General features: G+C 53.1%; 1 protein-coding gene across 3 annotated transcripts in view; it reads right to left on the bottom strand.

Annotated features, from left to right (window-relative positions):
- Srrm3 (serine/arginine repetitive matrix 3) overlaps window positions 1–17,710 on the bottom strand; it is a 71,050-nt gene that overhangs the window by 15,526 nt on the left and 37,814 nt on the right. For 2 of the 3 annotated variants that reach the window (XM_042267654.2, XM_076561223.1), the window contains exons 4-11: window positions 5,746–5,874; window positions 5,587–5,667; window positions 5,191–5,220; window positions 4,412–4,474; window positions 4,235–4,270; window positions 2,839–2,889; window positions 2,173–2,277; window positions 1,447–1,624 (exon numbers count right to left, since the gene is read on the bottom strand). In XM_042267654.2, the coding sequence (XP_042123588.2) occupies window positions 1,447–1,624; window positions 2,173–2,277; window positions 2,839–2,889; window positions 4,235–4,270; window positions 4,412–4,474; window positions 5,191–5,220; window positions 5,587–5,667; window positions 5,746–5,874 (673 nt within the window). Of the gene's footprint in view, window positions 1–1,446; window positions 1,625–2,172; window positions 2,278–2,838; window positions 2,890–4,234; window positions 4,271–4,411; window positions 4,475–5,190; window positions 5,221–5,586; window positions 5,668–5,745; window positions 5,875–6,109; window positions 6,573–17,710 lie in introns of those variants that run through there. The other variant, XM_076561224.1, reaches the window with a different exon arrangement.

Raw genomic sequence — 17,710 nt, 5'->3', positions numbered from 1 at the left:
GATCAGAACTAGGATGGGACCTACTTTCAGCCCTGGTTTGGAAAAACAAACTGTGTTTGGGGGTCTTAAAGGAGGTCACAGATGAGAGACTGTGCCCGAAGGTCTTGTGCTCAGGAAGTTTGGGGATGGCCATGCTTCTTTTTAGGTTAGCCCATCAGTTCCAGCCCCTGCTGGCTGCTTTAAGACACCCCAATGTGCCCTCTTACACTCCAAAGAGAGATCCAAGGGACATCAGTGACTGGACATCAGGAGTGAGGCCAAGAATCAGGCATTCTTTCTAGGGCAGTCAAGAGGCAGGCTCTGCCATATAAATTCTGAGAACAAAAGCTTTGTGCCCAGCCTTCCTTCACCTTCCTCTGACACCACAGGAGGAAGAATATTTCAGAAAAGGGATTGAAAGAAAACAAACAAACAAACAAATCAAAACGAAACCGACAAGTCCAGGTTGGTGTTGGCTGCTAAGACCTGCGGTCTGGAGAAGGGTATAGCTCGCCTCTTGGGCAATGCATTGTGGGTGTGGAAAGGACTCTGCTGTTCTACCCAAAGCTCCTGAGCCCACCCAGCGGCCCTGTCAGCCCTGTAGCACCCTCTTCTTAAGAGGCCTCAACCTCATACTGGGATTGACAGGTAGATGGGGTTTATAGACCTTTGTGTGGCCCATGTGTGGGGTAAAAGGACTAGTGTTTCGTTCAGGCTCCTACGATCACCTCACCTGCCTGAAGGTCTAGAGGTGATTGCGTCCCTCCCCAGGACAGATGGGGACAGTTTGTGGTGGGGACCGTAATGGTAGCAGTGTTTGGGGTCTTGGTAGTGATAAGTCTGGGAAGTGAGGATGGCAGGTTTGAGACACTGGTCCGAACTGGGCAGTGCTGGGGCCGAGTACAAAAGAAGCTCAGACAGGCCCCAAGAGAAGTGGACCGGGCTAATGAGAGGGGCTAGGGGAGGGCAGGACTCAGAGAAGGGGTAAGGGCTTGGGTGTCACGTGACACCCGCTGGCGTTTGAGTCACTTCTCTCCAGTTCCTGACTGACATGTTTACTGTCCACGCCTGTTCCCGGAAGGCAAGAAACCTCGGTTCAGCCCCAGCGGCTTTTCCCAACTCTCCCTACGGTCAGGCCTCGTCTGACCTTCGCTTTGCCAAGCACGAAAGCGGCCCAGGCCTGCAGGTCCCCACCCCTAACCCCTCACCAGACCACCAGGCCCAGGTGGGAGCGACACCCAACCGACACCCAACGGAGCATTCCAGGTGACTCTCGGCACCCGATGCCCCCTGCGGAGCACAGGTCGGAGGAGGGCTGGGCAGGGGGAGAGTGTTGGGTCGGGTCACCCAAGGGACCCATCGACGCCCCCCCCCCCGCCCCTCCGGCTACCCGGGCCCCATCCCGGACGCACGGCGCAGCCCGCGAAAGCGGAGTGGCGAACCCTCCGCAAAGCTAAGCGTACGTACATCGGGCGGGCTGTGCGCCGAGCCGGGGCGGCCCCCGTGCGCTCCGCTCCGCTGCCTGCTGCCTCCGTTCTGTTGGGGCGACCCCCATCCGCTGCCGCCCGATGGGGACGGCGACCGGCTCCCGCTGGATCGCTGGTTGCCCGTCTTCCGCCCGTCACCTCGATGCTTGGGGCTCAGCCTGGGGGAGCGGAGGGATGGCGGGGGAGCCGGCGTGGGACGCCCCCTCCGCAGGCGGCCTGCTTCCCAACTCGCGCTTTCACGGAGAGAGCAACCCGAGCGAGGTAGCCCTGCACTGCCTTGACTTCCCGTTTAGGCTCTTCCTCCAGGTGGGCATCAGCTTGCTTCTGGCTGATGCACTTTGGTCCTGGGCTCTGGCCCTGCACCCAGCGCTTAGGGACGCAACCCTCCCCTCCATCCCCGAATTGAGTTAAAGACTTTTTTTTTTTTTTTTTTTTTTTTTTTTTTTTTTTTTTGAGACAGGGTCTCGTGTAGCCCAGGCTGTCCTTCAACTCTACATCTAGTCATAATGACCTTGAACTTCTGATCCTCCTATCTCCATCTCTAAAGTGCTGGGCGTGCAGGCGTGCACCACCACAATTGGATTATGCAGTCCTGGGGGTCAAACCCAGGGATTCGCCAGGCAAGCACTCTATCATCGGGGATAAATCTCCAGCCCGCCCCCCACCCAAGCATCACCTCTTGAGCCCACCCACGGCTTCAGCCTACCTGCTGGGTGATCCGGAATCGCTGTAGTGTGAGGTCATCGAAGGGCTGTGGGAACTGATGCTGCTGCGGTGGTGAGACCTTCGGCCTGGGGATTCAGTGTGAGGCCTGGTGTGGGCAAGGGGAGTCAGCCGGAACTGAAATGTTATCTACCTTGACCATGGTGTTGCCTGGCCTGACCTCAGGGATTTGGTGTAAGTACCAGAGGAAGGTCACTGCGGGGTCAGCCCCACCCCCCAGCACAGTCTTCTACAAAAAAATTTTTTTTTTTTTTACCTGAATGGGGTTGGGGCTGGGGCTGGGTGTAGGGTCCCCAAAAGTCATCTCTGAGAGTTAAGGGTAAGTGTCTTTTCCTGGACAGCCCCAACTTCTAAAGACCATCTCATCTCTCACCTGGTCTTCTTAGAATGAGAGGTGTGTGTGAAGGAGGTCAAAGGGCAGGAAGGATGGATGGGTGCCAAGGGGCCTAGGCCCCACCAGTCCTAAGTGGCCACTGGCTCACAGGGGGTCCTCAGCACATTGTAAGTTGACTGTCTGGCATGATTAGGGAGCTGTCCTTTTTAGCTCAAGTTGCCCTTGGAGGTTTGATTCGAGGTAAGTTCAAGAGGTTGGTTTTGGGGTGCTAAAAGGCCAGGTTTTCTGGGGCAGGGGCGAGTGGGGTGTCCTTACCTCTTGCGTTCTTTGTTTCTCTCTTTTCTTTTGCTCTTGAGGCTTCGAGATCTGCAGGAAGCAGAGACCACGTCTGAGCACTGTGGCACCAGAGTGACCCGAGAGTTCTGGAGCCCAGCTGAGCTCAGATACGGATCTTCCATTTGCTCTTCTCTTAGCCCTCCACCTGGCTGAGAGGGATCTGCCCATCTCGCCCAACAGGGGACAGCCAGGCTTCGTGCAGAGGGGTGTGGATGCATGCGGTGCTGGGGTAGAATCCATAGACTTCACACTTAAGTGGTCCCTCTACCACCGAGCAACGCATGCCCAGTCTGTGACCTTCTGCTTTCCATGTAAACATGGGATCTCACTCCACCTCTCCTCCCCAGGTAGCAACTTCTCTGGTGCCACGAAATCCTTCCAAATCCCAGACAAATATAACAGACACAGAAATTTAGGAAAAGGCTGGGATGGAGGGGTTCAGCTTGCTTTGGGCCTCAGTTTCACCGGGAAGAAGTACTAGCTGGCTTATAGGTCCAGTCCTGGTCGTAGGGGGCTGTACATAGGATGGTGGCCACTAGGGGGCAGAAGAGGCCCATGCTAGCTTTCCATCCCGGGAGGGAGCAGGCGGACAGAAATGGAGAAAACAGGAAGGGTGAGATGAAAATTATTTAGGCCTCCATACCACCAGGTACAAACGGCCTTTGGTAAATTCTGCCAAGGGAAGAGCCTGAAGACTCTGTCCCTAGTCAGGGCTGCGGGGAGGGAGTCTAGATCCCAGGGTAAAGGTGCAACTTTTGATCCCCGATACTGCGTTTTCTAGCTCCTGCCGGGTCCTCTTCTCCGTCATCCCTGAGTACAGCACCGGGCCTGACAGTCGGCTCGGTAGAGGGCTAGCAGTCTATATGCCAGAAACTCCGCCTCTAGCTCCAGTCTGGCCACCCCATCTACCCACTGAGCCTCCTCTTCACAGAAATACTTTGTCCTGGCCTGCCTCGTTAACTTGCAGTTCGGGGTCCTGATGCTTCCACCTTCGAAGAGGGCATATCAGGACCTGCAGTTCTCTCTGGAAATTTGGGTGTTTTTTTTTTTTTTTTAAAGATTTATTTATTTATTATGTATACAGCATGTATGCCTGCAGGTCAGAAGAGGGCACCAGATCTCATTACAGATGGTTGTGAGCCACCATGTGGGTGCTGGGAATTGAACTCAGAGCCATCTCTCCAGCCCCCTGTTTTTTTTTGTTTTTGTTTTTTTTTTTTTTAACATGGAAGCTGAACCGAGGCAGGCAAAGGCTGACCTGCCCTCCATCCCATTTGCATAAGTGAAAGAACCCCTGGAGTGAAGGATGGAGCCAGACAGGACTGGGGGACCCCCACCCCACTCGTGTGTGCTTGCTCAGGAAAACACAGCTCACCTGTATCGCCTCTTCCTCCGGGACCCAGAATCAGACCTGTGGGGTGATAGACAAATTCTTCTGAGTTTCCCTAGGAATGGCCCCCGAGGGGCACAGCCCAGGGCCTGAGCCCGGGGGATGAGACAGGCTGCAGGGGTGAGGTGGGGTGAGGAGGGGTGGGGGGAGGGGGCATATTACCTATCTCTACGGCGCTTCTTTACACCCTTCTTCTTCTTGCGCAGGGGGGAAGCACTCCCACAGCTGTGGACACAGGGGGTCACTAGTGAGCTGGGGGTGGAGGGGAAAGGATGGGCGTGGCTGAAGGGGCCTGGGGTATGGAAACCGGGAAGAGGTCCCAGGCTATGAAGTCCAGAGCCCCTTGTACAGAAAGCCCACGGACCGGATTGGCAAAGACTTCTAAAATTGATACTACTTCCTGTCCCTTAGTCACCTTTCCTAATTGTGCGTGCGTGTGTGTGTGTGTGTGTGTGTGTGTGTGTGTGCAGATGCACACCTGTGTGCACAGAGAGCCCAGAGGTCAACCTTGGATATCATTTATGAGGTACTAACCACATGTCTTTATTTATTGTGTGTGTGCGCACCTGACATGGTGCATGGGCGGAGCTCAAAGGCCAACCTCTGAAAAAGGTCCGTCCTTCCACCAGGGAGGTCCTGGTGACTCTACTCGGGTCATCAGGCTTGGTTACAGTCCCTTCGGCTGCCGAGCCATCTCACCAGGGAGTCAGGGTCTTTCACCGACTTCTGGGACATGCCGACTTGATTAGACTGTTCGCTTGGCTATGTTTTGTTTGTTTGTATTGGAGACAGGACTTGCTGTGTAGCCCAGGCTAGCCTTGTACTCATGGTCCTACCTCAGCCCCCTGAGTGGAAGGCGGCCCTGCGTTCTTTCCCACCCACAGGTCCCCCCGCCCTGCGCCCCAGCCCCCCTCCCCCGCTCCTGTCCCCCCATCACTGACCTGCATTCTGACTCTAGCCTCCTCTTTTTGCTGAAGGTGGATGCCAGAGAGAAAGGACAGACAGATGGACCCGGTTAGCTAGTGGCCCCAGCTTGTACCTCAGGACAGAGGAGGGGGAGGACATAGAAATGGGGGAGTTGTAGTTGAGGGCCAGTAACGACCCCTTTCCCAGGGACACCCACACTTGGGATGGGGTTTCCTTGAACCCTGGGAGGATGGTCATACCCAGTGGGGGCGGGGCTTAGAGCGGGGCGGGGCTTAGCGAATGGGTGGGGCTGAGAGGTGGAGGGGCCAGGCTGCAGGCTAAGGATTCGCCGACCCCAAGGGCAGCATCTGTGGCCATTGTGTCCCCACGGCCCCTCCCCGCCTCGTCCTAGGACCATGCGCCGCTCTCACCGGCTCCTCCGATGGCTGCCTTTCTTTTTCTTCTTCTTCTTGGGAGGGGGCGATGCGGAGCTGCTGGACCAGTGCTTGGTCCTGGGCGAGAAGGGGCGGCGGGGGCGGTGAGGGAGGCGGCCCCGTGTTGCCCTCCCCTCCGCCGCGGCGGCCGCTCACCTGTATCCCCGGTGCCCGCGGTAGCAGGCGACCGGGCAGTCGCAATCCACCGGGCCGTCGTCCTCATCGAAGGGTGGGTACTCCAGGCCCGGCTCCAAGCCGTCCATCCTCCGCGGGGTCTCTGCCACTCTAAGGAGAGACAGAGATGCTGCCCATACGCCTCCGAAGAATGGCCTTCCGCTGCTGCAGCCTGGGCATGGCGCCATGGCCTGGCCTGTGTCCTCTGGGTTACATGCGGCTGGGGGAAGGGGGCTGTGCTTGCAGACCGGGGGGCTTTGCCATCCCCGACCCTGGAGGGTCTGATGAAGAGCTGAGTAGCCCAGACTCCGAGGCAGTGCTTTGCAAAAGAGAAAGAAACCCAAACCTGGTAGCGCAGGCCTGTTACATCAACTACCGAGAATGTTGAAGCAGGAGCATTTCAAGTTCAAGGCCTGTCCGATCAACCTATCTAAGACCAAACAAACAAGAAATAAATGGCCGGGAATGCAGCTTCGAGGGTGCGGTCTCAGCTGTATTGCGCTGGCCTATGAGGAAGCCGTGGGTTCCATGCCCAGTAAAACACACACATACACACCAAACACACACACACACACACACACACGATCAAATCAACCAAACCAAAGAACTGGGAATGCAGAGTTGGTACAGTGCTCGCCTAGCTTTGACGAAGCCCTGGGTTCCCTGCGCAAAGCCCCCTAAACTGGGTGTGGTAGGGCACACCTGTAACCCCAGTCTTTGGGAGGTGGAGGCCGGATGAGGATTTCAAGGTCATCCTCTGATACTTGGGACGTTGGAGGGCAGCTGGATTACATGAGGTCTCAAACAACAACACAATTAGGTCATTGAACCCCCCCCCCCAGCACCCCTCACCAAGTCTCCTCCCGGTAACGGTCAGCCCCGTCGTCCTGTCCCGGTGCCCCTACTGGCCTCCCCTTTCCCTCGCTGGATTCCCTACTCTTTCAAAGAGCCCCTCCCCCATCGCTGACATCTGCCTCTCCAGATCCCTGAGCGCCCCCCACCCCCTCCCCTCCCTTCCCTCCTCTTTTCCTCCAGTCTTGGCCTCAGCTTCTGAAATATTCATAGCCTCTCCTCACTCTCCCTCCCCCCCCGCAGCCTCCAGAGGCCTTCTGCACTTCGAAGCTCCAGCTGCCGGCTGTCTTCATCAATCACGGCTGGCGCCGGAGGGTGAGGGTGGGGGCTTCAGCTCCCCGCCGCCGCCCCCAGGTCTGTATCCATTCCCCATCCGTCTCAGGATCTCAGGGCTCTCCGCTTGGACCAGCGGGAGCCAGCCGTCTCCCGTCCCGCTCCCGGCTCCGCTGACAGCTTCCCACCTCCAGGCATCCTCTGCAGCAGACGTCTGGTTTGTGGATGCCTGGTCCTCAGGGACTCACGGGGAGCCCTTGTCTTGAGGGCTCTGTCCCTAAAACCACTCTGTGACCTGGGACTTGATTAGGACCCAGACTGAGCCTCTTCAGCTTAAGAATTCTTTTTAGCTGGTGTGGGGCGGCTGCGGGGCGGCGGCGCGCGCCTTTAATCCCAGCACCCAGGCGGATCTCTGTGAGTTCAAGACCAGCTTGGTCTACAGAGCGAGATCCAGGACAGACACCAAAGCTACACAGAGAAACCCTGTCTCAAAAAAAAAATTCTTTTAAAAAATAACTGGACTATTTTTCTTTTTTCTTTCCTTTTTCTTTTTGAGTATTTTCCTTAAAAACATTATTTTTTTAAACATTTACTTATTTACTTATGTGTGGGAGTGGGGCTCATATACACCACCGTGAATGTGGCGGGCAGACCACAGCGAGTTATCATCATTTCTCTACTTCCACCGTGTGCACTCTGGGCATTGAACTCAGACTGCTAGGTTTAGCGGCAAGCTCCTTTACTCTCTGAGCCATCTCGGTAGCCCCAAGTTCCTTTCTTTCCTTTTAACTGAAAGAGACTACAAACGACCTTCCACAGACCTGTCTCCGCAGTGATGGGCTCCCGGGCGGTGGCCGCTCCCCTCCCCCTTCCTCATCTTCCCTGCTGGTGGAGGGAGGTCCCCTGGCTTCACAGAACACCCACACCCACACCCATTCTCCTGCAGCCGCCCACACAAAGCTCACCCTTTCCTGTACAGATGAGGGAGGCCAGGACAAGGGTACCAGCTTTGGATTCTCAAGACAGATTTGAATCCAGAAACGACTGTGCTGGCTGACTGCCTGGGCCTTATCTATGAGGAATCTATAAGGAAAAGAGAATCCCCTGGCCTGGAGCAGAGGATTAAGGAAGATCCTCCTTCTGAAGCTTGGGACACAAAGGCCTGGGCCGTGACTGGGGCATTCTCCAGCAGTGGTTACTTCGCAGGGGGCATCTGCTGGCTTATACATCACAGACACCTCTTCCCGGAAGGGAGGGAGACTGGCGGGGCTGAAGAAAGGCTTCACCCCAGGCATGGTGGCATGTACTTGTAATCCTGACACTCAGGAAGAGGAGGCAGGAGGATTGCAAGTCTGAGGTCAGCTGGACTACACAGCAAGTTCAGGGTAAGTTTGATCCAGTCTCCAGAAACCCTGTCTCAATAACTAACTAACTAAATAAACCACCGAAGGCTGACAAAATGCCTCAGGAGGTAAGACATTTGTTTCCAAGCCTGATGATCTGAGTTCGAGCCCCAGTTCCCATATGGTGGCGGGAGAGAACTGAGTTCTGCAGACGTCCTCTGACCTCCACACACATGCTGTGATATGTGCATTCTCTACCCGCCCCTCCTTTCTCTTCCCTTTGTGTCTCTCAAAATCGATGTAGAAAGTAAGAAGAGGGCTATCTGCTGAGCCACAACAGAGGACTGGAGTTCGGGTCTCCAGCACCTGCATAAAAACCCAGGCATGGTAGCACACACCTGCAATCCCAGAGGTAGACACTGGAGACAGGAAGAGCCCCAGGGCTCCAGCCAGTCCAGTGGTGAGTCCCAGGTACAGAGATACCCTGCTCCAAAAAGTCTCAAGTAGAGAAAAACAGAGGAGCACATTCCATTGTCCTCTGGCTTCCCCATGCACACACATGTATACACAGGGGTGCGAGCATATGCTTGCATAAATGAATGCACATGCATATGCCATGAATATCTACACACACACACACACACACACACACAAAAAAAAAAAAAAAAAAAAAAAAAAAGAAAGAAAGAAACAAAACCCGGGGCTGCAGAGATGGCTCAGTGATTAAGAGTGTGTGCTGCTCTTCCAGAGGACCAGAGTTCAGTTTCTAGCACCATGTCAAGGGACTGGCAATCCCTCTGCTGGCACACACCCACACAGACACCCACACACACCCACATACACACACACACACACACACACACACACACACAGATGAAATAAAATCAGCTGTGAGGACATTAATTTGAAATAATTACTAACTAAATGCTGTGTTTAAAATATAAAACCCCAAAGGCCGGGTCCATGGGTCAGGGTTAGGCTTTCCCAGCACATGTGAGACCCGGGACTTGATCTGTAGTACCACACAGGCAGATTCTAAGCCAGCAAGTCTCCAGTAAGAGACGCACTTATTAATTGGAAGACTGATTTTATATTTTAAAAAGAAAGATAGAGCCGGGCGGTGGTGGCGCACGACTTTAATCCCAGCACTCGGGAGGCAGAGCCAGGTGGATCTCTGTGAGTTTGAGGCCAGCCTGGGCTACCAAGTGAGCTCCAGGAAAGGCGCAAAGCTACGCAGAGAAACCCTGTCTCGAAAAACCAAAAAAAAAAAAAAAAAAAAGAAAGATAGAACCATGTGTGGTGGCACATGCCTTTAATCCCAGCACTCGGGAGGCAGAGGCAGGCCGAGATCTGTGAGTTCGAGGCCAGCCTGGTCTACTTAGTAAGGATCCAGACACTAGGGTTGCATAAAAGAACAAACAGAAAAACAAACAAAAAGGCGTGCAAGCAGCTAACTATGATAGGGTGAGCTAACCCTTAGGTGAGTCTCAAGAATGTGATCCAGAGGGGAAGTGGCTCAGCTGTCATCCTAGCTACTCAGGAGGCTGAGGCAGGAGGATCACAAATTCAAGGCCTATTTGGGCTCCAGAATGAGTTTAAGATAAGCTCTGGCAATTTAGAGGAAACCTGGTCTCAGACTAAGATGCAAAAAGATGGCTGTGAGGGTAGCCCAGTGGTAGAGTCCCTGCCTAAAATCCCCCAGTGAGGGGCTGGGGGTGTGGCCCAGTGGTAGAGTCCCTGCCTAAAATCCCCCAGTGAGGGGCTGGGGTGTGGCTCAGTGGTAGAGCCCCTGCCTAGAATCCCCCAGTGAGGGGCTGGGGTGTGGCTCAGTGGTAGAGCCCCTGCCTAGAATCCCCAGTGAGGGGCTGGGGTGTGGCTCAGTGGTAGAGCTCCTGCCTAGAATCCCCCAGTGAGGGGCTGGGGGTGTGGCTCAGTGGTAGAGCACCTGCCTACAATCCCCCAGTGAAGGGCTGGGGTATGGCTCAGTGGTAGAGCACCTGCCTACAATCCCCAGTGAGGGGCTGGGGTGTGGCTCAGTGGTAGAGCACCTGCCTAGAATCCCCCAGTGAGGGGCTGGGGCGTGGCTCAGTGGTAATTCTCTTTAGTGTGAGGTCCTGAAATCAATCCCTAGCACATTCAGAAACAATAATCATGATCCAGCTTGCAAACACCAGGCTGTCCCTGACAGCCCTGGAGCCACCACACAAATATCCGGGAGGCTTGTTCAAGGGTGGGGGGATAGAGAGACTAAGGTGAGTCTCCTGCCTGCACAGACCCAAGCACCCCCACATCCCTTAGCTCAAACCTCTCTGCTCTTCCTCATCGTGAAGCTGGTGGCTCCCGCCCATCTGTTCTGGTCCCCTCCACTGACACGTCCAGCCCCCTTGAGTCGGAAGGTCCGTCACCGCCCACACAGCTCCTCAGCCACAGATGCCTGACGACGTGTAAAACACAGCCTTTAGCGAAACTGCGAAAGGTAGGGGCGGGACAAGAAGCCTGCGGGTGAGCGGGTGGGAGGTGGGAGCTTCAGCTGACACGGACTTGAACATGATGAAGGTTATTTACGAAATCAAGTTGCTCCCTTTGGGCAATGCCTGATACAGGAGCTTTCCGGTCTTTGTAACTGCCCAGGTAAGTCGGCCGCTGATGCCCTTCCCGCACCCCTCGCTTCCTGCTGCTTCCTCCTTGTCTGTGCTTCCTTCCCCGATGGCTCCATCTCCAGGGTATCTTCCTCTACAACTCTCACCTTTATTTAAAGAGGTTTATTTTGTGTGTATGATTGTTGCCTGTCTAAGCACACCATAGACATGCAGTGCCTGTGGAGGCCAGAAGAGGGCGTTGGATTCCCTGGAACTCACAGTTGTGAGCTAACCTATGGCTGCCGGAGCCGAAGCTTGGTTCTCTGCAAGAGCAACAGCAAGTGCTCTGAGCCATCCCTCCAGCCCCTCCACCTTAGTTTTTGGAGACAAGGTCTCTCACAGAACCCGGAGCTCACTGCTGGAACTAGCGAGCCAGCCAGCAAAGCCCTGGGAGCCACATGTTCCTGCCTCTCTGGTGCTCAGCTTGCAGACCCACGCTAGCACACACGGCTTTTGTGAGTGCTGAGAATCCAAATGCAGCTCCTCACACTTCTGCTGCAAGCATTTTACCCACTGGCCGCCATCTTCCCGACAGGGTTTCTCTCTGTAGCTTTGCACCTGTCCTGGATCTCACTCTGTAGACCAGGCTGGCCTCGAACTCACAGAGATCCACCTGGCTCTGCCTCCCGGGTGCTGGGATTAAAGGCGTGCGCCACCACCTCCTGGTTTATCATTACGTTTTAACTTTTACTTTTTGCTGTGGCCTCGTATGCCGAACACCAGACTTACTTAACGTGTTTTGCTCTTACATCCGTTTTTGTCAACTCATTGTGTCTGTGGGGTAGGGGGATGGGTACGAGAGCATGGGAGTGTCATCCCACCGTAGAGGTGACCAGCATAGGCTCTGAAGTGAAAGGGTGTGCTGAGTCAGATGCAGAGGTACTCACCTGTGATCCCAGCGTTTGGGAGGTGGAGGCAGGAGGATCAGGAGTTGAAGGTCAGCGAGTTCGAGGCCAGTCTAGGCTACATGAGAACTCAAAGCAAGATGGGGAGTGGGGAGATGGTTCAGTCAGTAAAGTTCTGGTTAGGCCAGCACGGGAACCTGTGTTCCATCTCAGAACCCACGCAAAAAGCCGAGGGTAAGGATGTGCTCCAGTGATCCCAGCGCTGAGGAGACACAGACGGGAGGATCTTTGGAGTGTGCTGGCCAGCCAGTCTAGCCTAATGGTGAGCTCCCAGCCAGTGAGCGGTTCTGTCACCAAATATAAGGTAGATAGAAATTGAGGAAGATACCACTGTTGATCTGTGGCTTATATGTACACACACACACACACACACACACACACACACACACACACACGAGATTGTTTCTCACTGGCTGGTCTTCACGCCAGCCCTTTTTTTTTAATCAAAAAGAAACTTTGGAGGGGGTAGTTTTTATTCCATTTATTTAGTATGTGTGTGTGTGTGTGTGTGTGTGTGTGTGTGTGTGTGTGTGTGGTGTGAGCATGTGTGCTACAATGTGCCTGTAGAGGTCAGAGGATGACTTGCTGGATTTTTTTTTTCTTTATCTGCTACATCAGTCCCAAGGATCACACTCAGGTCGTCAGGGGTGGTGGTAGACACCTCTACACACTGAGCCTTCTCACTGGCCGGCATGCCGACACTGTTTACTTAACTTTGTTTTCCACTAGCCAAGAGCATAATGGACCAAGCAGCAGAGGAGTGAGCCGAGAGAGTGGTGGGATTCTGGCCAAAGGGTCTTCCTTCTCTGCTCATCCACTCACCACCATGCCACCTGGCCTTACACGGGACCAGGGAAGAATCAGGCCTGCATTCTTTTATCTCAGGCCTCGAAGTGCGGGGCAAACATTGATCCTATGGCTATTACGGTAATTACTACTCCGGGTGCCAGACAGTATTGCGAGCATTTTCCATGTATTTATCTCATTTAATCATTGAGTATTCAGAACAAGCCTTTGACATGGGAACCGTCATTAAAATTCCCGTCTCACAGATAAAATGATGAGGTACAGGGAGGTCACACCATGTCTAAAATTAGACGTGTTGAGAAAATGACTGGATTTTGTTCGCACTGTGTTAGAAAGTAGCTTGTAAACATTGCCTCTGTAAGCCCGCTTTCCCAAACACTTTGCTATATTATATAACCATAAACTCCCTCTTTTTTTTTTTTTTAAAAAAGAGTGTCTGGCTGGTGAGATGGCCCGGAAGGGAAAGGCGCTTGCTGCCAAGTCTGATGATCTGAGTTCAATCCCTGGTGCCCACATGATGAAAAGAGAGAACTGACCTGGCAAGTTGCCCTCTATATGCATGCCACGGAACATGCACATTTACACACACACACACACACACACACACACACACACACACACACACCTCAGTGAATAAACAAATCAAACTATGAATAGGTAGGCTATTGGAAGGTTGTGAACTTTGGGAGGTGAGGCCAGCTGAAGGAAGTGGGTCATTGTGGGGAATGTCTTTGATGGACTTGTCTTGCCCTTTCTCCTTTCCTGTCTCTCTGCTAGTAGTTCTGGCTGCAGTGATGTATACTATCTATTTCAACATGTTTCCTCTGCCATGAATTAAACCTCCGATGCAGTTGTCTGTGTCTCATACTTTGACCACAGATCTGGAAAGGTAAAAATACACACAGTGCTTCCAAGGGATTCATCTTCCAACGTTTCTAGGGAAACGTCTCCAAACAGCACCTGATCATATTTTGTTCTCTGTCAAAAGCCTTTTCCTGGCTTCTGACTTCTGCAGGGTCATTTCTAGACATGGTGGCAGCATAATAGTCCGATGGCAGTCTGGAGAGACCATCGTCATGAGAAACAATCACTCAAGTCAGTCTGTTAACCCAAGGGTGAGGAGGGATCGCTTTCTAGGAGTGATGCCGTCTCTGTTGTGAAACCAAGGTGAGCGCCTAATGACCCCCAAAGGTTCTCAAGGTGGAGCCCTTCATTCTGGGCATGTCTCCATTGTTTACATTTTTTTAAAATTAGATTTATTTATTTTATTTTATATGTAAATGTCTTGCTTGCCTGTCTGTATGTGCACCATGCATGCTTTAATCCCACAGAGGTCAGAAGAGGACACCAGATCCCCTGGAACCAGAGTTAGGAATGGCTATGAACCACCATGTGGGTGCTGGGAATTAAACCTGGGTCCTCTGGAACAAGTGCTCCCAATCACTGGGCCAACTCTCCAACTGCCTACTCTTGTTGCTTCCAAATTTGGGGGCCTGGTGTATGTATGTGTAGTAGAGAACATGCCCCAAAAACAGTAGTCTATAATTCATGGAAGGTCAAGGTTGAAGGCCTAGGCATAAATTCAGGGACTGGGGGCTGCTGTATGGTGTCTGGCAGTCGGCAGCTGGTAGGCGGCATGGAGACAGCCAGGCAGAAGTCAAAGATAATTGAGCATATGGTATTGTTGGCAGTATACGTAGATGACGGCAGTGGCCACCTAGGAGTGATGTGTGTTTGCTGTGTGCCAGCTATTGATCCTCACACTGTATTCCTTTATGTTTTCCTCATTCGGGGAATGGAAATCAGAGCCTCCTGCATGCTACACAAGGGCTTCACAGCTGAGCCACACCCTCAGGAGCCTTACTGGAGGTGGGGTGGGGGATTCTAGGCTGATTCATACCCCAGCGCTTCCCTGGGGGATTCTAGGCAAGTGTTCTACCACTGGGCTAGCCTATGAGGTGGGCATTAGTACCTTCATCTTAAATATAAAGATATGAAGAGCCAGAGAAGTCAAGGGTCTGCTCAAGTCATACAGCTGGGGTGTGGTGCAGCTGGGATCCAGCCGCCAGGATGGTATCCTGGGACTTAGATTTTGACAGATGTCTGGAGTGTCTGTCACTCTCACTTACACATCAAAGATGTGAAAACGGGCTCAGATTCCAGGTGTATATGTGGCCAGACATTGCAAGCCCTTCCTCACCCTTGTCCTTCAGCTGCATACCCCAGGCCTAAGGACAGCAAGTGTAGTTTCAGCACCACGGACAGCCTAGCCTTTGGGCGGGCCCTCACTGCTGGGTGTAGTTGTTGCAGTTCTATTATTATGCCTTCACTACTATTTCATGTGTGAGTGTGTGTGGTGTATATGTGTGTGGTGTATGTGTTCATGTGTGGGTGGGTGTAGGAGGAGGACATCAGTGTCTTGCTCTATCACTCTGTCGTATTTTCTTGAGTCAGAGTCTCTTACTGAACCTAGAGCCAAGTTCAAAGTCAGGCTGGAAAGAAGGCCTAGTGGTTAAGAGCACTTGCTGTTCTTGCAGAGGACCAAGTTTGGGTCCTAGCACTCATGTTAAGTGGCTTACAGCTGCCTGAAACTCCAGTTTCAGGGGATCTGATGCTCTTTCCTGGCTTCCATGAATACTTGCACACACACACACACACACACACACACACACACACACACACACACAGAGTAGTAAATGTAAAAAAGAAAAAAAGAAAAAAAAAAAGGGCCGGGCGGTGGTGGCGCACTCCTGTAATCCCAGCACTTGGGAGGCAGAGGCAGGCGGATCTCTGTGAGTTTGAGGCCAGCCTGGGCTACAGAGCTAGGACAGCCAGAGCTACAGAAACCCTGTCGGGGGGGCGCGGGGGGGAGTAAGGAAAATGTGTCTCTTCCCCTAGCAACTATTAACAGCTTACAGAGGTGCAGAAACTGTTTTTAAATAGGATTTGGCATTTTTATTCATGTGTATGTGCCTGCATGCATGTATGCCACAAGTGTGCCGGTGCCTGAGGAGATCAGAGAGGGCACTGGGCATCTCCTGGAGTTGGAGTTACAGGCAGATGTGAGCAGCTCAACAAAGGGACTGCGAACAGAACTTTGATCTGCAAGAGCAGTTCTGGATCTTAACTGATGAGCCATCTCTCCAGCCACTGGTATCTGTCCTTTTTGGTGACCCAGTGAGTTTCATTAAGGTTGCATTCAGGACCATTTGTGAGGGATTATTTACAGAAGCATGGGTGCCTTACCAGTGGCTACACCATTAAAAAAATGTTTTTAAAAATTATTTATTTTTATTTTATGTGCATCTGTGTTTGCCTGCATGTACGTCTGTGTGAGGGTGTCAGATCTTGGAGTGACAGACAGTTGTGAGCTGCCATGTGGGTGCTGAGAATTGAACCCTGGTCCTCTGGAAGAGCAGCCAATGCTCTTAACTACTGAGCCATCTCTCCAGCTCCAAGGAAAAAAATTGAGTCTGTGGGTAAAGGCACTGGCTGCCAGAGTGATGACCTGAGTTCCATTTGCAGCATCCACATGGTGAGAGGAGAGAACTAGACCCCAGAAGTTGTCCTCTGACCTCCACAAGCACACCCTGGCATGTATGTACACACACACACACACACACACACACACACACACAGTAAATAAATGTTAAAACAAAAGCAACATGTCTCTTCATTCCCTAGCAACCATTGACTAGCTAAAGACTCTTTTCTTTTCCTTCCTTCCTTCCTTCCTTCCTTCCTTCCTTCCTTCCTTCCTTCCTTCCTCCCTCCCTCCCTCCCTCCCTCCCTCCCTCCCTCCCTCCCTCCCTCCCTCCCTCCCTCCCTCCCTCCCTCTCTCTCTCTCTCTCTCTCTCTCTCTCTCTCTCTCTTTCTTTCTTTCTTTCTTTCTTTCTTTCTTTCTTTCTTTCTTTCGAGACAGGGTTTCTCTGTGTAGCCTTGGCTGTCCTGGAAGTCTCTCTGTAGACCAGGTCGGCCTTTAGCTCAGAGATCTGCCTGTTTCTACCTCCCAAGTATCCCAGGCTGGTCTTGAACTCACTATGTAGCACGACAACCCTTCTGTTTCAGAATCTAGAATCACTGATTAGGTTTTTGTGGAACAAAAGTGGACGGAAGTTGGGGGACTCAGGAAGATACCTGCTCTTGAGCTGACTGGGAGAAAGACCAGGAGCCTCCCCCCACCCCACCCCGCCTCTCACACAGCCTCAGTGCTGGGGAGGGTAAGGACCGTTAGCAAGGGGGTCACCCTCTGATTGTACCCCATAGGATTAGCTGAGTACACTCTCAGGCATGGGGGTGGGCTACCCTTTGCCACCTCTCCAACTCAACCTGCACCGTTTTCTACACATTTTGGGTTTTTTTCTTCCCATGCTGGTACTTGAAGGGCCTCCAGCATCCTAGGCAAGTGCTCTAATGCTGAGCCCCAATCCCACACTGGAGGGTTCAAGGCAAACATTCTACCACAAACAACACCTGCAGCCCCTCACTGGGGGATTCTAGGCAGGGGCTCTACTACTGAGCCACACCCTGACCCCTCACTGGGGGATTCTAGACAGGTGCTCTACCACTGAGCCACACCCCAGCCCCTCACTGGGGAATTCTAGGCAGGGGCTCTACCACTGAGCCACACCCCAGCCCCTCACTGGGAGATTCTAGGCAGGTGCTCTACCACTGAGCCACACCCCAGCCCCTCACTGGGGGATTCTAGGCAGGGGCTCTACACTGAGCCACACCCCAGCCCCTCACTGGGGCATTCTAGACAGGTGCTCTACCACCGAGCCACACCCCAGCCCCTTAGCATTTGGGTTTCTACAATCTAGGGTGCGTCACATGCTTACTCTGGAGTGCATTTTACAGGTAGGAGTAACTAACCCACAGACTCACTTGTAGCTTGCCTGTGGTCACTCTCAGTCAGTGGCAATGTTGGGGTCTGAACATCTCAGAAGCACCCTGGCTTGTAGCCATGATCCTTTTTCTGAGATCTGGGCCCTCCTGCTGCTGACCCATAGTCAGGACCCAGGTGGGCAGCAAATGGGCCAGGCCAGAACCTCCAGTGGGCAGAGTCCACAGTCTCTCCTTCGCTCACCCCAGCCCCTAATGGCACATCCGGACAAGCTCCCCAGGCACC

The sequence above is a fragment of the Peromyscus maniculatus genome, chromosome 23 (genome assembly GCF_049852395.1).
Source record: "Peromyscus maniculatus bairdii isolate BWxNUB_F1_BW_parent chromosome 23, HU_Pman_BW_mat_3.1, whole genome shotgun sequence".
NCBI lineage: Eukaryota > Metazoa > Chordata > Mammalia > Rodentia > Cricetidae > Peromyscus > Peromyscus maniculatus.
The sequence above is the reverse complement of the archived record's forward strand: the minus strand, read 5'-3'. Positions and strand labels throughout refer to the sequence as shown.